Consider the following 18745-nt stretch of genomic DNA (forward strand, 5'->3'; position numbering starts at 1 on the left):
TTATTTTTGTTCAGTTTTTTTTTATATTATTTGTCGACATATATTTATATCTTTGTCTTAATATAAATCATAATAATAATAGTAAAGAGTAATATAAAAAAATTACAGTAAAATTATAAATTTTTTGTTTATAATTTTTTTCTATTTTAAAATTAATTTAAGAAATAGCTAGATTTTTTTATGAATTTAAATTTATTTTTGAAAAAACGCGCCTTTATGTATTTTTGACATACTTTTGTATTTTAAAACGGAAATAAGTATATCTTGAAGAAAAAAAAAAATACATTTTCGGTAAAACGCACATTGTTCGTTATGTAAGAAATAGATAGGTATAATAAATTGAAAATAAATAGATATAATTAATTAAAGTACATTGAGAAAAAAATTTCAATGGAATCAAATAAAAAATTGAGTTCTTTAATTGTTGAAGTTGAAAGTCCGAGTTTTGAGGTAATGATATATTATAATTATTTTAATCTTTTGATAATATACATTGGAGTAGATTTAAAAATAGAATTTTTTCACAGGTTTGTTCTGAAACTTGCGATGTAATAGAAGACGAACGTGAAAAATGTGACTTGGATGAGAGCTATCACTCAAATATAATTAACCCTACTGAAGCTGCAATTGGTGAAAAATTTTCTGATGCTGGTAGTAATTCTTCGATTGGAAAAATAGAAAATTATGAAATTTCTGGTATGTATATCATATTTTGTAAGAACACTTATAAACATCAAACTGAGAAAAAATTCATTTTAAAAAAATGAGCAATTTTGTGATAAAAAATTTATTTTTGGGAAATTTTAAATAATTCTATTTCTTAGCTAAAGAAATAAAATTTTTTCTCACAGCAAATTTTCTTTTTAAAAAAAAGTTTTCTAGGTTTAAGATAAAATAATTTTGGAGTAAAATTCGCAAATTTTCTATCTAAAATTTTTCCAAGTCAAATAAAATTTTGCATTATTAAATAATGACTTTTGTTAAATTGCACTGTAATTTTTTAACTATTGACATTTTTAAAGATATAAGCTCATCCCGATGTTACACTCAACAAGAGCTTTCATTTGAGTACCCACATGCATTTTTGATATATTTTTCATATATACATATATATATAATATATATAAATATATGAAAAATTGATGTGGGTACTCAAATGAAAAGTTTTGATGAGAGTAATGTCGAGGTGAGCTTATATCTTTAAAAATATCCATAGTTCATTAGATACAAGGTCGTTTCTTAATTATGTTAAATTGCACTGTACTTTCTGAAATATTGACGTTTTTAAATATATAAACTCAATAAAATAGATTATTTATTTTAGATGTAGGAGTTAAAGTATCAACGCCTAATTTGGTGAACAATGAATCAATGGTGAAAGATACTTCATCTTCATTATCAATTATCAGAGCAGAAAATCAATCCTATCAAGACCACAATGATTATCCAATAGATGAATTAAATAATAATAGCTACAAAAGTTTTGTCTCCAGCAGTACTGATAATCCTTATTCACAATCAATTAACGACAACGTAATATTGAAGAAGATAGACAGCAAGGATGATGTTTCACACGAGCTTAACAATCACGTTAAAATATTAAAAGTCGAATCATTCAATAATAACTGTAAGGATGAAAATAAAATCGTTTATAAAATACAAAAATTTAAACCTAAAAAAGAAAATTTAGAACTGAGTAATGATCAGAACAGTATTCATGATTTGTTATTAAATCTCCAAGCATTGAATCATCAAACTTTAATTAGAATATCTAAATTGGAAGAAATATTAATTAAATATGAGGCTAGAAGTCGGAGGCTAGAAGAATGCTTTGGAGCATTAGAAAATTTTAATCGTAAAAAATTTGGCTTTGAAACTAAAATAAAGGACAATTTTAATATTCTTTCAGTCCAAAATAAAAAAGATGCAATTGAAGAAACTTTAAAGGAAGTTAATGATGAAACAATAAACTACAGTAAGCATCACAAATTTATAAATATGAATTCTTGGACAGACAATGAAGAAAGTGCAGTTGGAAATTTAACGATTTCTGAAGATGAAGAAAAGATTTATCAACATGAAGAATCATCGAATGTAATAATTGGTTGGAATAAGGATGAAGAAAATTCAATTGAAAATAATTTACTTTTGGCTGAAGAAGTTTTTGATCAAGATTGTAATACTGATGAAAAAAATTTGATAATGCCTGGAGATAATTTGGAAATTATGGGGGATAATAAAAGTATTTATCAGTTTGAAGAGTGGCTAGATAGTTCAGGTTCTGGTTTTGAAAATGAAATTAATTCTATTTTAGAGTCAAACGAAAATATTTCGCCGCCTAGTTCGCTTGAAAATTTTGAAGATTTTTCTGAAATTAAATCCCTATCAAATAATGAGGAGGATATTAAAAATGAAAATACTTTTTACTCGATTGATTTATTAAAAAATACTTCACATGATCTAACGCCTGTGTACGGTTTTTTAGCGTTTATTCCGTATTATCCACAATCTGACAGTAACAATGATTTTAAAAAAATCGAGTGCTTTAAAATACATTTAGATAGATCATCTTCAAATACTCAGGTGACAGCAGTTGATCAAAAAAATTTAATTGACTTAAATAAAATTAATTCTAAACAATCGAATACTGAAAATATTATACGGGAAGAGAGGCCAATTGCTAAAATAAAACAATTATCAGTTGTAGTAAGTATTGAAAATCACTAAGTACAGGGAAAAAAGTAAACTGTAAAATCAACTATTATTTATTACAGTTTACTTTTTTTCCGTGTAATAATAATATTATTTTAAAATAAATAAATTAATACATATTTATTTCAGCTTGATCGAAATGCAGTCTCGAATTATTTAAAGAAAAAAAATGTAAAATCTTTTGTTAGAAAAAAAAAATTACAAGGAATAAATAAAAATAAGAGTGATGATAAAAAGAAAAATATAAAAGCAAAAGCAGAGCTTTCGGTATACAATTGTGCGATTTGTAAAAGCAAATTTACAAATTTAGAATTATTTAATGAGCATGCTAAAAATCACATCAAAAGTGAATATGCTTGTAAAGACTTCAGTATAAATTGTCGTAGACCAAGTGAGTATTAAAAAATATTTGATTTACACTGAGAAAAAAACTTATTGTTCAAAAAAAAAATTTCTTGGCTCAAGAATCGTCTAAAGTAAATTTTGGTTTTTTGGAAAAAGAATAATTTTATATAATTTATAATTTAAAATTACAATTATTAATTTTAAATTTGATTTTCAGATCTATTGAGACCGCATATAAATAAAAAAAAATGCTTTAAATGTGACTGTTACGATGAGGAATCTAGTCAATCAAACGCATTTAATCGAAATGTTAAAAAGTCAGGTAATCAGTATTTTTTTAAATGTAAATTTTGTGATTTTGCTACTGCATATTCATCTAATTTACAAGTACACAAACTAAAGCACGTTCATAATGCTTGCTGACTACAAATTACTTTAAAAAAAAATTTAATGGCAAAATCTACTTAAAAATCGATTGCTCAGTTTATAAATTAGCACGTTAATATTATAATTTATAATAAAAGCTTGGGTAGGAATTAAAAATTTTTATAAACCAATTGTTATTTTTTATTTGATTATGTATTATATTGAAGATTATAATTTTGTAAAGTAGTATACATGGAATGTGACAAAATAATAAATGACAATAGAGATAAAATATGAATGTTATTATTTTATCTGTTAAAAATAAAAATGATTTTTTAAAAAGTTTATATTTGGAGTATTTATTTAATATCCTGAATTTTTTTTCGTAATGATTGTAATTTATTTATTAATATTTAAAATGAGAATATTTTTGGAATAATTGATATTTGAAGATGAGTATAAGAAAAATGAGAATAAAAAATTATTAATATTACTTGAAAATTTATATTTTTCTAAGAAACTATTGGATTGTACTTAATAATAATAATAATTAATAAAATAAAATTTAATGCAATAGAAAAAATTTATGATTTGTTTTTTAATAAATCCTTTTTTCAAAATAATTTTTCATCGAATTTAATTTAAAATTATAATCATCAACTTCACGGCGAATTTGAACTAAATAATTCGTTGCTTCTTTTTCTCCTATGACATTTTTCAATAGTTCTCCCCACTGTCATAAAAAGAAAAAATAATTATTACAATAAATTTGTATAATTAAAAAATTTTAATTACTCACCTTAGAAAATTGGCTGTTATTTTTAACATTGTATCTGATAAATATTATACCATCATGTAAAAATTCATAACGACTATCACTGAATAATTTATTTTAAAATTATTAGTAATAAATAAAATCATGAAATTAAAAATATGATTATTATTAACTTACCTAATCTCAATTTTAGTTCGATAATTATTTATAAAATTCAATGTAGCTTCTAGACCATTACTTTCCGCTGTAATTGCCATAAAAAAATCCCATCTGTCTAATTGACTAAAGGTATTGTTCATCACTAAAAATAAAATTTTATTCAAGAATAAAATGTTTGATGTGCAACTGAATGCTTGTAAAATATCTTTATCTCGATTCTCTAGATATTTCATCAGTACGGCATTCCACATATTTTCATCAACATAATACATTCCTCCACAAAGTATTTCAGATTTAAGATCCACTGGAAGCCTGATTGTCAAAAAATTTTTAATTAAAAATAAAAAATAACAAAAAAAATTTTTACACTTACGGATTTTCTTCAGAATCTTCTAGCCACTTCGAAATAATTGAAAGAGTATAATTTTTACATAAATTTGAACCAAATAAACAAGTCCATTTGATAATTGATTTCTTCAGAACCATATCAATCATGTTTTCATCAGTTTTATTGACAAATAAATTTTTTTCAATATTTTTAAGTGAAGTTGAAAGGATTTTCTAGAATTGTTTTAATAAATTTATATTTTGGCTTCATAATCTATATTATTAAGAGAATAAGCAAAATTTTATCATTTATAAAAAATAATTAATAAAAAAAGATGTGTGTACTTATGTACACGCGTCAGAAGTTATACTTCTTTGGCATGTAATAAAAAAAAATCTTAGAAAAGAAAAAAAAATACAAAAATGATCAAAGAAAAATGTTAAAAACAATCAAAAAAATTTTTTTATAATAAAAATTTACCTATACCGTATAAATATAAAATCATTAATTATCATATAAATTTAATTCAATATTATTTAAGATTTTTCTGAATCAACTAATTTTAGAGTTGTAAAGTATATCACGAGTTTACAATCGATAATTATAAAATATTTTAATTATTTATTTAAAATATATGTTTCTTATAAAATAGTTCATTATTTATTATTTTACCTAGTGATAATATTTTTTTAATCAATATTTATTCAAAAATAATATTAATTACATGAATTAAAAGACAAATATTGTAGTACGAAACTAGATTTTGTTTCGAATAAAATTCCGGAAAATTACTAAAATTAACCTTAAATGGTTGAAAGATCATCTCTCTTGTATATCTCAATATTTATTGAACATATTCAACTGCTCTATCAAAACTGGAATATTTCCTGATACATGGAAATCAGTATTTATTATTCCTTTAAATAAAGTTTCACCTCCAAAATCAATGACTGATACTAGACCTATCGCTAATATTTCACATCTAGCCAAGGTTTTCGAACGCATTGTGGCCAATCAAATTACTAATTATCTTGAGATGAACTGCATACTAGATGATCATTAATTTGGATTTCGCAAACATCACAGCACTCAAGCAGCCCTCCTAATTCTTACTGACAGCATTCGTATGGCGATTGACAGAGATGAACTAACTTATCTATTACTATTTGATTTCTCTAAAGCTTTTGATTATGTAAATCATAAAATCTTGTTCACCACCATGTACGAGATGGGCTTCACAATAGAAGTAATTTGTTGGTTCCAATCTTATCTTACTGGTAGATCACAACAAGTCCTAAATGGTGAAGCAGTTTCAAACTGGGCAAAGGAGGTTGGCCTGGAAATAAACCTTCAAAAAACTAAAGTCATGATCTTAGGTAGTAATAAAAAAATCAAACTCTTGGACGGTTGTGATCTCCCACCAATTATAATTGATGGTAATGTAATTCCCTATGTCAACACCACTAAACATCTGGGTATTCACCTGACTAACAATCTCACTTGGGATATCCATATTGCGCATGTTGCGCGTAAAGTCTATGCCACAATAAATTACCTGAAGTACAGGAGAAATGTTCTTTCTACATCCACACGCAAGTTGTTAGTCTTATCTACTATTATCCCTATTATTGAATATTGTTCACTTGTATTATTAGACTTATCAAACAGACTAAACTATAAATTACAGCGTCTAGTAAATGTCACCATCAGATTCATCTTTAATCTCAGGAGAGAAGAACATATTACACCTTACAGACTCAAATTAAATTGGTTGACCATCAAATCAAAGAGACTCTACACTTTGGCTTGCTTTTTGTTTAAACTATTAAACATATGTATACTATTGCTATCTGGCTATATGCCTTGGCATTAAATTTTGAATAAATAAATAAATAAATAAAATGGTCTATAGTATAAATTTAAAAAAATATGGATAGAATTATTAGATTTAATAAACAAAATGATTAAGTCTGTATTAAAAAATTATGAACTCAATAAAAAGATATCTAAATATAATAGGTACTACAATATTTATATTTTAGTTCAAATATTTTAATTCATGAAATTATTATTATTTTTGAAAAAATATTAATTAAAAAAAAATTATTACCAAGTAAAAATTCACTCTCATCATTTTTCTTCATCGCGCCAAAAGAAGTATAGCTGCAAAAAAAGTCTGCAAGGTTGCTAGTGGTATATAAAAAAAATTAACTAAAACTTTTTATCATGTACCTTATAGCTTTCATGATACGAGGAATGTGGTAATGACGATCCATGTAATTGACGTAGGTTGTTGAAAAATGTTGCCCATGGCAAAGAATCCGTTTCATATCTAAGATACTCCATTAATTCAAGAACGATACTGTAAGAGACATATCCATCTTCTGCTAATGTAAATGCATCATCAATAAGCTGAGCGCGATTTAAATAATGAATCTTGTAATAATTTTCGGAATTTAAATAGTTTGCAATTAATTGCCAATTTTTTTCATCATAATTTACTCGATAATATCCTGTAAATAGTTTAATAGTTAATTATAATTATAATAATACCTAAAAATAACGCAAGTGCGTACCGAATTGTTGTTTATTGCTTATGAGCCATTTATCCGATTCTGGCGCTGAAATTTCTAATAAAATAGAATCTGGATCAAGCCAATGAGTGATTACAGTATCATTAAAGTCCTTGTTGTCCTGAGTGGCAAAGTTCAGGGGAATCCAATATCGATCGGTCGAATTTAAATAAGGGTTTAAATCACGCAAAAAACGTGATTGCGTTATTGTTGCTTTATTAGATGTGTAATTTCTGTTAATTGTAATCATTGGATACCCTGGAGTATTTTGCCAATTGTTAAGAGCTTTTTCTAAAGTTACATTCATGTTTCCAGATACTTTAGTTAACTCGTTAAAAAAATTATTTGAAGTAACTACTCCGAATTTACTGTAAATTAAAACGTTAAAATTTAATTATAAAAATTATTAATACTTAGTTAGTTATAATAAAACTCACTTATTGTTTAAGTAATTTCTTATTCCTTTTCTAAAATTTTCTTCACCGAGTATGTAGTTGATCATTCTTATGATAACTGCACCTAAACAAAAAAATTAGTTTTCAATAAAATTTTTAGAATAAATACAAATTTTTTATCTTTGATATTTTTTATTTTTAATGACTGGTTTTTAATACTTTTAGATTTTAATTTTAATTTTTTCGTACACAATAAGAAATTTTGTGTTAAAAATTCTTAATGGTAACGAAAAATTAAAATTTTATATTTAAGAAATGCCTATTTAAAAAATTGTTGACCTTTTTTAAAAAATATTATTTACTTTTATAATAATTCAGATAAAATCGGTGATATCTCCAAAGATTTTCAATTTTGTCATCAGCATTTATAACTGGAACTTCATACGCAGAATCAAATTTAAATAAATCTTCACGTCGATCTAGAATAAATTTATCCATTACACGCCATGATTTTTCAATCTGTAACAATTAAAAATCAATATTTAAGTTAGATTAAACTTAAATAATAATGACACTGAAATAACAGTAGACACTTGAAAATATTTTTATTTTTCTTGAAAAATAAAATAAGCCTAAAAAATTATTTTCAAAAAATTGCATTTATAATTTTTTAAAGACGGAATTTTTATTCTTATAATTTTTTTTCTAAATTAAAAGTTTATTTCTTACTTGGTCATTGATAAAATTTGAAAAATAACTTGCTAACCCTTCGGTTAACCATAAATATTTCCACCACTTATGAGTAACTAAATTTCCAAACCATTGGTGACTTAATTCGTGAGTTAAATCCATAAAATTATTTTTTCCTATTTGTTTGCTCTCAATATTTTCAGTAGAAAAAAACTCATCTTCTCTGAAAAATAATAATCAAATCAAATACATTGCATATTAAGTATAAATAATAATAAACACTGACTGTAATTACATTAATTAAAATAAATTTTACTATTCGCAAACAAAAATATCTTACTTCAAAAAAATAATTCCCCAGTTTTCCATTCCAATCGATGTCATTTCAGGTATCACAACCAAGTCAATTTTTTTAAATCCATGATCTTGATATGATATACCAAAAAAATCTTCCATTAACTTCAATGCTTTGAAACCACTTGATAATAGCATCTCTCCACGAGAAGCAGCATTTTTTCTAGTCCATACTCGGAATGTTTCATTTTCACTGTAAGCTAAATAATCTAAATCGCCCACAATAAAAGCTATTAGATATGATGACATTGGTGGAGTTTTTTCAAACTCAGTCCACACATGATTATTGCTATCATTAGTGCTACGTATTAAGTTAAACCGAGTATTTGATAGTGCTATAAATTTCCTATTATGTTTAATAGAAATTTTAAAAGTCGCTTTAAAGGCTGGTTCATCCCAACATGGAAAAGCTTGACGGGCATTATTGGATTCGAAATAAGTCGACACTAACCATCTACAAAAAAAAATATAATTTATAAAATTAACTACGTGACTGTCGTGGCTTGTGAACTGTAGAGAAATAAAATTTTGCATTATTAAATAATGACTTTTGTTGAATTGTACTGTAATTTATTAACTATTAACATTTTTAAAGATATAAGCTCATCCTGATGTTACACTCAACAAGAGCTTTCATTTGAGTACCCACATGCATTTTTGATATATTTTTTATGTATACATATATATAATATATATATATATATATATATATATATATATATATATATATATATATATATATATATATATATATATATAAATATATGAAAAATTGATGTGACTACTCAAATGAAAGGTCTCGATGAATGTAACATCGAGATGAGCTTATATCTTTAAAAATATCAATAGTTCACAAGAAATTAGTTAAATTTGGCTTATTCTCTTAATAATATAAATTAGTTCAAGTGAAAAAAAAAAATTGAAAATTAAATACTCACTGTTTTTTACCAAATGTGTCTGTGTAAATACTTCGATAAAAACCTTGAAGTTTATCGTTAATCACACCACAATATTTCAAGTATAAAGTGTAATTGCCTTGTAAAATTTTTTCATGAAATACGATAGTCAAAAAATCATTTTTATTGTCGATCGTGTAATTATTGGATTCATATTTTTTATCAGCATTTTTTAGCGTAATGTTTCCTTTTATTTGAAGATTTTTTGCATGTAAAATTATTAAATCACTTTCAATTTTTGCTTCAATTGCAATCAAAGATTCGCCATCAAATGTGAAATTGTTCTCTTCAATATAAGGAATTATATTAATTGTATAATGGACCGGTATAAAGTGATCAGGAAGACGATTTTGCGCACTTGCCGAACTCAATGTTGTATGAGATAGAATAAATGTTCCATACAAAATATTTTTTATAAAAATGAACAATAATGCAAGCAAATTTGGAGTTATCATGTTAACTTTAGAAAACTATTTGTCAGACTGTCTAACTTTTTAGAGTTATATATGATACTATATTCTATTTATTATACATCACAATAATAATAGTTATTATATTTATATCTGCTTGTTGACTTTATCAAAAACAAACATATGAGTACTTTATCAATACAAGTAAAATAAATTTAATGACCACTTTTAACAATTAATTTTATTTGATAAATAGTAGATAATTTAAAAAAAATAAAAAAATAATTATTAACAGGAAATTATAACAAAATTTCAAGATTAGTAACAAACGTTGGGTTGTTGAAAATAAACTAACAATTCTTCAGCTGCGAAGATATAAAACTCTTAATATATTAATATATTGTGACAGGGAAAACTGAACTTCTCATGGTCGTTATCGACCACTTTATTGACGCCACGGTAATGAGGGTTTTCCCTTACCGTTCGATTTTGACAAGTAGTTCAGACTTGTCACCGGGCGTGCAAATCGAAAGTCCCCACTGCTGTCCCCAAAAAACGAAGCGGGGTTGACAATAGGAAAGTTCGAGAACTCGGAGTCAAGGATTATAAAAGATCCGACAAAAGAAACATCAAGGCTTTTTGAGTCAGGCCCTGGAACAAGTAACGCTTTTTGAGCCAGCCCTTGGAACAAGTAACACCTTTTGAGCCAGTGACGCTTTGAGACAGTGAGGCTTTTGGCAAAACAGTGAGTCAGTGTAGTGCTGTGTAATAAATTCTGTCATCAAGATTCAGGACCATCAAGAAGGAAGTCAATCTACGATCCGGAATTGGGAACCCATTACTTGGAGCCGGAAAGTTTATTCGAGACGAGAGAGAGAGACCAACCAGCCGCTGATTTCGCCCGTTTCCACCAGGACTTCACTCAACGTTTGGAGAGTTGTAAAAGTTAAGTCAGGTATTATTATTACAATTATTTCAGGCCAAGCTTGAATTTGAAAATTGAGAGGCCGAATTAACTGTAATAAAATTTGTCAATTAATGATCGCTATTGTCTCAGATGTCACTTTTAATTTAATAGATTCTTTTATAAGTAAATTATTCATAATTGTCAATTAATTAGTTTGTTACAAGCCTTTTGGTTAGGAGAAATTATTTAGTTAAAATTATTTGATTAAGTTGAAATAGTAGAAGCATTTGTGTAATTTAGATAGTCAAGGTCACTTTGGAATATATGTAAGTTGAATATTTAATGAGGCTTGTTAAATTTGCAGAATTTGAAATTTGTAATTTTGTAAAATTAATTCTAGGCCATTGGGCTAAATTCAATTAATTTAGTAAATTTAGTGAATTAATTTTTTGGGAAAACTGTTAAAGAATTTAGTTGAGAAATTTTGGTAATGAATTAAATTAGTGAATTTGGTATTTTGTATTAAAGAAATGTTAAGCGTAAAATTCAAGGAATTTAGATAATTAGTAATTCGAAGAAATTTGAGTAATTAGAGAAAGTGTGTATTAAGTTAGCGTCCGGTGGACGATTTTTGTATGGAATTTAGTGAGTATTTAGAAACGTTGTATAGACGCCCGAGTCGGGGGTACAACGGATTAAGCTAGGAAACCGCTGCGTAGACGCCCGAGTCGGGGGCGCAGTCGGGAATAGGTTTTAACTGGTATTCCGTCAGGTTGACGAGGTAATTAGTTGGTATTTTATGGTATTCCGTCAGGTTGACGAGGAAATTAAGATATTGAGATATTCCGTCGGAGTGACGAGGTTGAATAAATTGGTTAATTAGTTATAGGAAAAATCGGCAAGGGCCATTTAGCGTAGGTGAGAGGTTCTCACAATTAAGTTAGTTTTAAGGAGACTGTTAAGTTTGTGGAGTTGGTTAATAAATCAGTTTAATTTTTATAAATAAATTTTCTCAGTCTTATTTACAGCCTTTCTCGGACTTCTCACGACCCTGTCCTTTCCTTCTCATGCTTCCCCGGTTTCTGGGACACCGTGTCTAAAATCCCAGTGGCGCCCTTTCTAAAGAGGAAAGGGGTAGCTAACTGGACCTGGGCTAAACCCCCCGGTTACAATATGTATAGATATTTTATTTATTTTATTTTTAAATTATTTATAGCATTTGCATTTTTAAATTTTACTTGTATTAATTTAAAAAAAAAAAAAAAAAAAAAAAAAAAATGTCATATATGATAATTTTTTTTCCCGAACGCAAAATTAAAATCTTACACTGTTATTTATAACTACTACATAAAAAACAATATTTTTTTAATTTACTTTAAAAAGAAAATAGAAAAGAATTCAGGTAAAAGACCCAGTTATTGACACTGACTCAGTTATAAATACATTCAATTTTATTTAAAAAAAAAAAAAAACGACTCTAATAAATTAATAAATATAATTTTTTAATTATAAATTTTAAGATATTAGATTTCTTGAAAAAATTTCTTTTTTTTTTTAATTAGAATAATATTGCAAGTGTCAAACAATTAGGCCAGTGTCAATAATTGAGTCTTTTACTTTATAATGCATTTTATAAAAACTCAAAATTTATAAAACAATATTTTTTTTTTATTAAACACAGAAACTTACTAACTTTATAAGTTGAATTAAGTGAAAAAAAATTTTCCAATGCAAATAAAAAATATTAAGTAAAAACAACATTAAAATCTAACTTTCAAATAAATATTTTGAATATTTAAACATTCTTAAATAAATAGTAATTAAACTGCTATCAAATTATCATTCATGAAAATATTATAATATTAAGGTCGTATAAAACTTACACAAAAACTTGACGAGATTACTTCAATAACTGAGTAAATTATCTTTTATGTTAATCTTTTGCTTCCAGATAGAATCGATGATGAATGAAGCTTCGACGATCGGTACTATTGACTTTTTAGGAGAATTAATTTTCTTACGTCGTGCAGATGATAAATCATGCTCGCAACTGACAATGAATGTATGATCTTTCCATACCTTGGGTGCATTCATTCGAGTAATTCCACCTGATGCTTTAATTAATTCTAAAAATTTTAAATGAATCAATTTAAAATCAATTTAATTACAACCAAAATAATATTCGTCTATGACAAAATTTCTTACCTGATAAATCCGAAAATTTGGGATGGACATTCCGGGTAATGATAAACGTGTAATTGTCAAAAATAAGATTTTTTCGTGCTTTCATTAAGCTGTCACGTAAGTCAAAATTATATTCACGCTCAAAACGAATGTCTTTAATGATATACGAGGATGGATTTTGAAATTTTTTATTATAAATACTTGTTTTTAGCCAATTTACTGATACAATTGGGATGCCTCGTGCTATGGCTAAAGTTAATTTAAACTTTCGATGAATTTGATCTGTCACTAAAATATTGGCTATCGACGGATTAGTGACTATTACACCTCCTAAAAAAATTATATTCAATTATTTATTATTATGTTACTTACATTGATAAAAAAAATTAATTTGACTCGAGCCAAAATCTTGAACCAAGAATACCATTTTGAAGAGAATAATTTTCGTGAGTCAAGAGAATAAATTCTTAAATAATTTTTTACCAATTTCAGAAAGAGGTTTCTCATACTCTTGATAATTAACACCCATAAACATTATGTTCAATTGCTTTTTAAAGGATCGTGATTGGCTAGATGTATTTTCAGACGATGAGGTTGATGAATCATCTAAATTATTTCTCGTTGACGAAGGATCTGCTTTCATATCAAGTTTTTCATCCAGTTTATTAATATCGTTCTTAAATTTTTTATTTTTAGGATTAATGACAAAGTTCGAGTGAAATTTATAATTTAATTTTTGTTCTACTTTGATATTCTCTGGCTTTACTTCTCGTAACACGTTATCTTGTTCATCACAATTTAATTTTTTGCGCTTATTCGCACTAACAGTTGGATTTTCTAACTCAAGTATGGTTTTTTGAGAATCATTATCAATTTTTACATTTTTATTAATATTTTCTTTAACATCTGTTTTGACTTTTTGTTTTGTTTCTGGTGGCTTTGTAATCTTTTCTGCTTTAATTTCTGTTTCAACTTTTCTATCTGTTTTTATTGGCTTTATAATCTTTTCTTGTTTAATTTCTGGTTTGACTTTTTGAAGCGCTTCTCGTGGATTTGTAACTTTTTCATCTTTAATATCACTTTTAACTTTTCCAAGTGTTTCTAGTGGCTTTGGGATCTCTTCTTCTTCTTTAATATCTCTTTTGAATTTTTTAAATTTTTCCAATAACTTAGTAACTTTTTCTTCTTTGATATCCGACTTGACTTCTTCAAGCGTTTCTAGTGAACTTGTAATTTTTTTATCTTCAATATTTGTTTTGATTTTTTCAGGTGTTTCTAGTATCCTAATTGTGATATTTTCTTTAATAATTTTTACTTCAACTGTTTCAGGTGTTGCTAATATATTATCCAATTTTACCGGCGATGATTCGATCAATGAACTGCTACCAAAACTTACATCCGACTTTGTATCATCTATTGTCTGCAATTGAACTGTTTTGATAATTGAAAAAGCCCGATCTTTTTCAAAAATTAATTTTATATCTTCATCCGTCACAATGGAAACATTTTCTAAAATAAAATCAATTAATAAATTCAGTAACTTAACAATTTTATTTGTGAAGATAAAACTTTACCTTTTTGATCAATAATTCTTACTTCGTCGTCATCATTGTCGTCATTATCACTTAATGTAATAAAAGTCTAAAAAATAAATTTATTCATTAAATAAATATTAATTTTTTAATTAGATAAATAAAATTAATAAATACATTGAACAATCATTTTCAATTTTTTATTTACCACATTTGATTGATATTTATTATCAACTGATTCCCTTGACATTTTTAATAATTTATTATGTTGAATCACAACATCGATAAATTTTTATTTTTGTGTTTTTCTTCACTTTTATTTTACTGTAGTAGAAAAAAAAAAAAAAAACACAAAATCAAACAAGTTTGGATACGGTCAAGGTTAGTTATACTACATACACTTTAGATTTAGATGTTTTTGTTTTATTTTGTTTACATCACCGTTCTAAAACTAGTGGACAAAAGTTTAACTAATTTTATTTCTTTTTTTTAAAGTCCCAAGCGTCACAAAAAAAAATGATGACACTGAAGCTAGCAGACGTCTGAAAATTTTTGATTTTTTTTATTAATTAAATTATAACTAAAAAGATATTTCTAAAAAATTACACTTATAGTTTTCCAAGTATTTTACAGGTGAAATTTTTTTTTAAATTATTTAATTAAAATTTTTTCAATAAAAAAAATTCTAAAAATTTTGAAATGTCGGCTAACTTCATTTTCATAAAAAATGTCGACTTTTATAACACTGAAGTTGACAGATATTCAAAATTTTTTATAATACTGAAGTTAGCAGTCAGCTGTCAATTAAAAAAATTTTTTTAACAAATTAATCTATATCTATATATATATATATATAAGAGATTCCTATCTATATAGTCACTCATCACGATATCTCGGGAACCATCAGACCTAGAAACTTGAAATTTGGTAGGAATATTCCTTTCGCCGAGTAGAGGTCAGCTAAGAACGGATTTTACGGAATTCCACCCACAAGGGGGGTTGCGGGGGCGTTAACAATGAAAAATTCCCGTTTTTAAACTATAGCTCCTATCGACACCAAATTTGGTAGGAATCTTCTGTAGGAGATGTAGAAATAATCTATGAATGAATTTCACGATATTCCCCCATGGGGGCTGCGGGGTGACTTTGAACAATGAAAATTTTTAATTTTCAAGCTAAAGGTCCTATCGACTCTAAATATGGTAGAAATCTTCTGTAAATGATGTAAAAATAATTTATGAACGAATTTTACGATATCTCACCCCCCACAGGGGGTTGCGGGGGTGGCTTTTAACAATGAAAATTTTTAATTTTCAAGCTAAAGGTCCTATCGACTCCAAATTTGGTAGAAATCTCCTGTAAGGGATGTAGAAATAATCTATGAATGAATTTTACGATATCTCACCTCACAGAGGGTTGCGGGGGTGGATATTAACAATCAAAATTTTTAATTTTCAAGCTATAACCCCTACAGACTCCAAATTTTGTAGGAATTTTCTGTAAATGATGAAAAAATAATTTATGAATGAATTTTACGATATTCTACCCCAAAGAGGATTGCGGGGGCGTTAATAATGAAAAATTCCCGTTTTTAAAACTATAGCTCCTGTCGACTCCAAATTTGGTAGGAATCTTCTGTAAGAGATGTAGAAAAAGTCGATGGGCAAATTTTATGATAGCTCACCTCACAGGGGTTTGCGAAGGCGGGTGTTAACATTTAAATTTTTTAATTTCCAAGCTATAGCTCCTATAGGCTCCAAATTCTCATTTCAAATTTTTTTCTTCGTGTCAATTATTATTCATCTTTGAAAAAAAACCACGCAAACATTATAATGATTGCACATTGAAAGTTACAATGAATATTAGCTGGAATAATTACATGGATAAAAGGTATATGCTAATTCGATGAAATTTGGAATTTGTGAAAGTCAAAACAATACTCTAATTAAATTTCAAGTTTAAATCTAAAAATACAATTCTATAAAATGCCCAGCGAAGCGGGCGAATAACAACTCCCATCGACTTCAAATTTAGTAGGGATATTACTTTTACCATGTAGAGGTCAGCTAAGAACAAATTTTCAGAAATTCCATCCCCAAAGGAACTTGCGGGAGCGTTAACAATGAAAAATATAGGAGCTGTTCTATAGGTAAATTGACTCATCACGATATCTCTGGAACTAAAAGACCTAGAGACTTGAAATTTCGTAGGAATATTACTTTTACCATGTAGAGGTCAGCTAAGAACGAATTTTAAGAAATTTCTCCCCAAAGGGGTTTGCAGGGGGCGTTAAGAATGAAAAATTCCCGTTTTTAAACTATTAATCCTATCGACTCCAAATTTGGTAGGAATCTTTTGTAAGAGATGTTGAAATTATCTATGAACAAATTTCACGATATCTCACCCCCATAAAGGGTTGCGGGGGTGGCTATTAACAATGAAAATTTTTAATTTTCAAGCTATAACTCCCATCGTTTTCAAATTTGGTAGGAATCTTCTATAAGTAATTTCAAAATGATGTAAGAGCGAATTTTATAACAACCTACTCTCAAAATGGATTGCAGGGGTGGGTGTTAACAATTAAGATTTTTAATTTCCAAGCTATAGCTTCTACAGGTTTTAAATGTGGTAAGAATCTTTTGTATGTGATGTAGGAATGTTATAAGAGCGGATTTTATGATAGCCTACTTATAATATGGATTGCGGGGGTAGGTGTTAACAATTAAGATTTTTAATATCCGAGCTTTAGCTCCTGCAAACCTTGAATTTGAAAATACTTTTGATCTACCCACCTCCTCCTACACATCTACCTCATAATTCTTACGCATTTAACATGTCGCGATATCAATTGTTGCCCAGAAATTATCCTTGAGGCAATAATTTTTTCTATTGACTCAAGAAAATTTATTTGTTTAAAATGGTGTTCTCGGTTAAAAATATTTTAATAATTTCAAGGTTACATATTTTTCAGCGTATTAATAACAAAATAAATTCACATATGATGTTAAATTCAGCTAGAAATAGCTTTTCTCGAATTCTGACTTCAAAAGGGATTACGCGTGCGTTAACAATGAAAATCTCTTATTTTTAAACAATAGTTTTTATGGCCTCAAACTTTTGTTGGAACTTTTTGTTTACAATGTAGAAATCATTTCAAATAGGATCGTACGAAATTCCTCCTCCCCTACATAGGAGTGCGGGAGTGATGTTTGTCAAAAAAATTCACATTGTTCCTATAGATATAAAATTTAATAGAATCTCAGAAGAAACAAAAATCACAGGGATGGCCTCCAAGGACAACCAATTAAAATTTTTTTTCTTTCTTAATAATTATATTTTCTTACAACAATCGTCTCTTTAGCAGCGGATAAAAAGTCATCATTATAAGGCTTCTAAAATTTTACTTCATATGTAACTATTGAGTCAACGGACTAAGAGATTAACATACATTTTATTTTTATTGATCATTAATCGATGAATTGTTGTTATTACGGAGAAAATTTTAATTAACAACAAAATTCGCTGGACTTTGACCTAGGCAGATTTTAACTTCACTTATGAGACCTACAATATAACTTTAACTGAAATTTCCAATGCTCATTTAAAATTTTTTTCGTTGTATGAATTGTTATTCATTTTTTCAAGAAAGCCACGGGAATGTTATATTAATTGCACATGGAAAGTTACAATACATATTAGCTAGAAGGATCACGTGGATAAAAGGTAAATGTTACTCCGATGGAATTTGGAATCTCTAAGTCAATATAACATTCCAATCAAATTTCAAATTTAAATCTATAAATACAATTCTGTAAACGCCCAGCAAAGCGGGCGGGTAACAGCTAGTTTACAATAAAAAAAATCTAAAAGTTTTTACTTGTAATTTTTATTAATTTTCACATGTGAAATTTTTTAATTAAATATTTTTTTAATAATTTAATTGTCACAAAATTCAAAAAAAAATTTTTAATGTCTATCAATTTCAGTGTTACAATTTTTTTGGAATTTTATAGCAATTAAATTATTTAAAAAAAGTTACATTATTATAATCAAGAGGAG

At 26.9% G+C, this 18745-nt stretch overlaps 3 protein-coding genes across 3 annotated transcripts; 1 reads left to right on the plus strand and 2 right to left on the minus strand.

Moving 5' to 3' along the window:
- Positions 1–314: 314 nt before the first annotated feature.
- On the plus strand, positions 315–3770 carry LOC141538567 (uncharacterized). Its single transcript, XM_074260123.1, has 5 exons — positions 315–450; positions 528–696; positions 1325–2706; positions 2842–3103; positions 3275–3770. Exons 1-5 carry the CDS (start codon positions 391–393, stop codon positions 3478–3480), a joined length of 2079 nt encoding a protein of 692 aa, XP_074116224.1. The 5' UTR covers positions 315–390; the 3' UTR covers positions 3481–3770.
- A 236-nt stretch (positions 3771–4006) lies between these two features.
- Positions 4007–10242, minus strand: LOC141538566 (aminopeptidase N-like). Its single transcript, XM_074260122.1, has 11 exons — positions 9636–10242; positions 8684–9151; positions 8383–8566; positions 8016–8172; positions 7696–7777; positions 7262–7626; positions 6918–7198; positions 4731–4918; positions 4376–4669; positions 4223–4301; positions 4007–4156 (listed from the first exon to the last, which is right to left on the minus strand). The coding sequence occupies exons 1-11, from the start codon at positions 10106–10108 to the stop codon at positions 4022–4024; spliced, it is 2706 nt and encodes a 901-aa protein (XP_074116223.1). The 5' UTR covers positions 10109–10242; the 3' UTR covers positions 4007–4021.
- A 2349-nt stretch (positions 10243–12591) lies between these two features.
- On the minus strand, positions 12592–14477 carry LOC141538568 (mediator of DNA damage checkpoint protein 1-like). The gene is made up of 3 exons (XM_074260124.1): positions 13638–14477; positions 13176–13484; positions 12592–13096 (listed from the first exon to the last, which is right to left on the minus strand). The coding sequence occupies exons 1-3, from the start codon at positions 13795–13797 to the stop codon at positions 12876–12878; spliced, it is 690 nt and encodes a 229-aa protein (XP_074116225.1). The 5' UTR covers positions 13798–14477; the 3' UTR covers positions 12592–12875.
- Between the last annotated feature and the right edge of the window lie 4268 nt (positions 14478–18745).

Source organism: Cotesia typhae, unplaced genomic scaffold, assembly GCF_013202065.1.
Source record: "Cotesia typhae breed Kobodo isofemale line unplaced genomic scaffold, CoteBio_Ctyphae contig_22, whole genome shotgun sequence".
In the NCBI taxonomy this organism is placed as follows: Eukaryota; Metazoa; Arthropoda; class Insecta; order Hymenoptera; family Braconidae; genus Cotesia; species Cotesia typhae.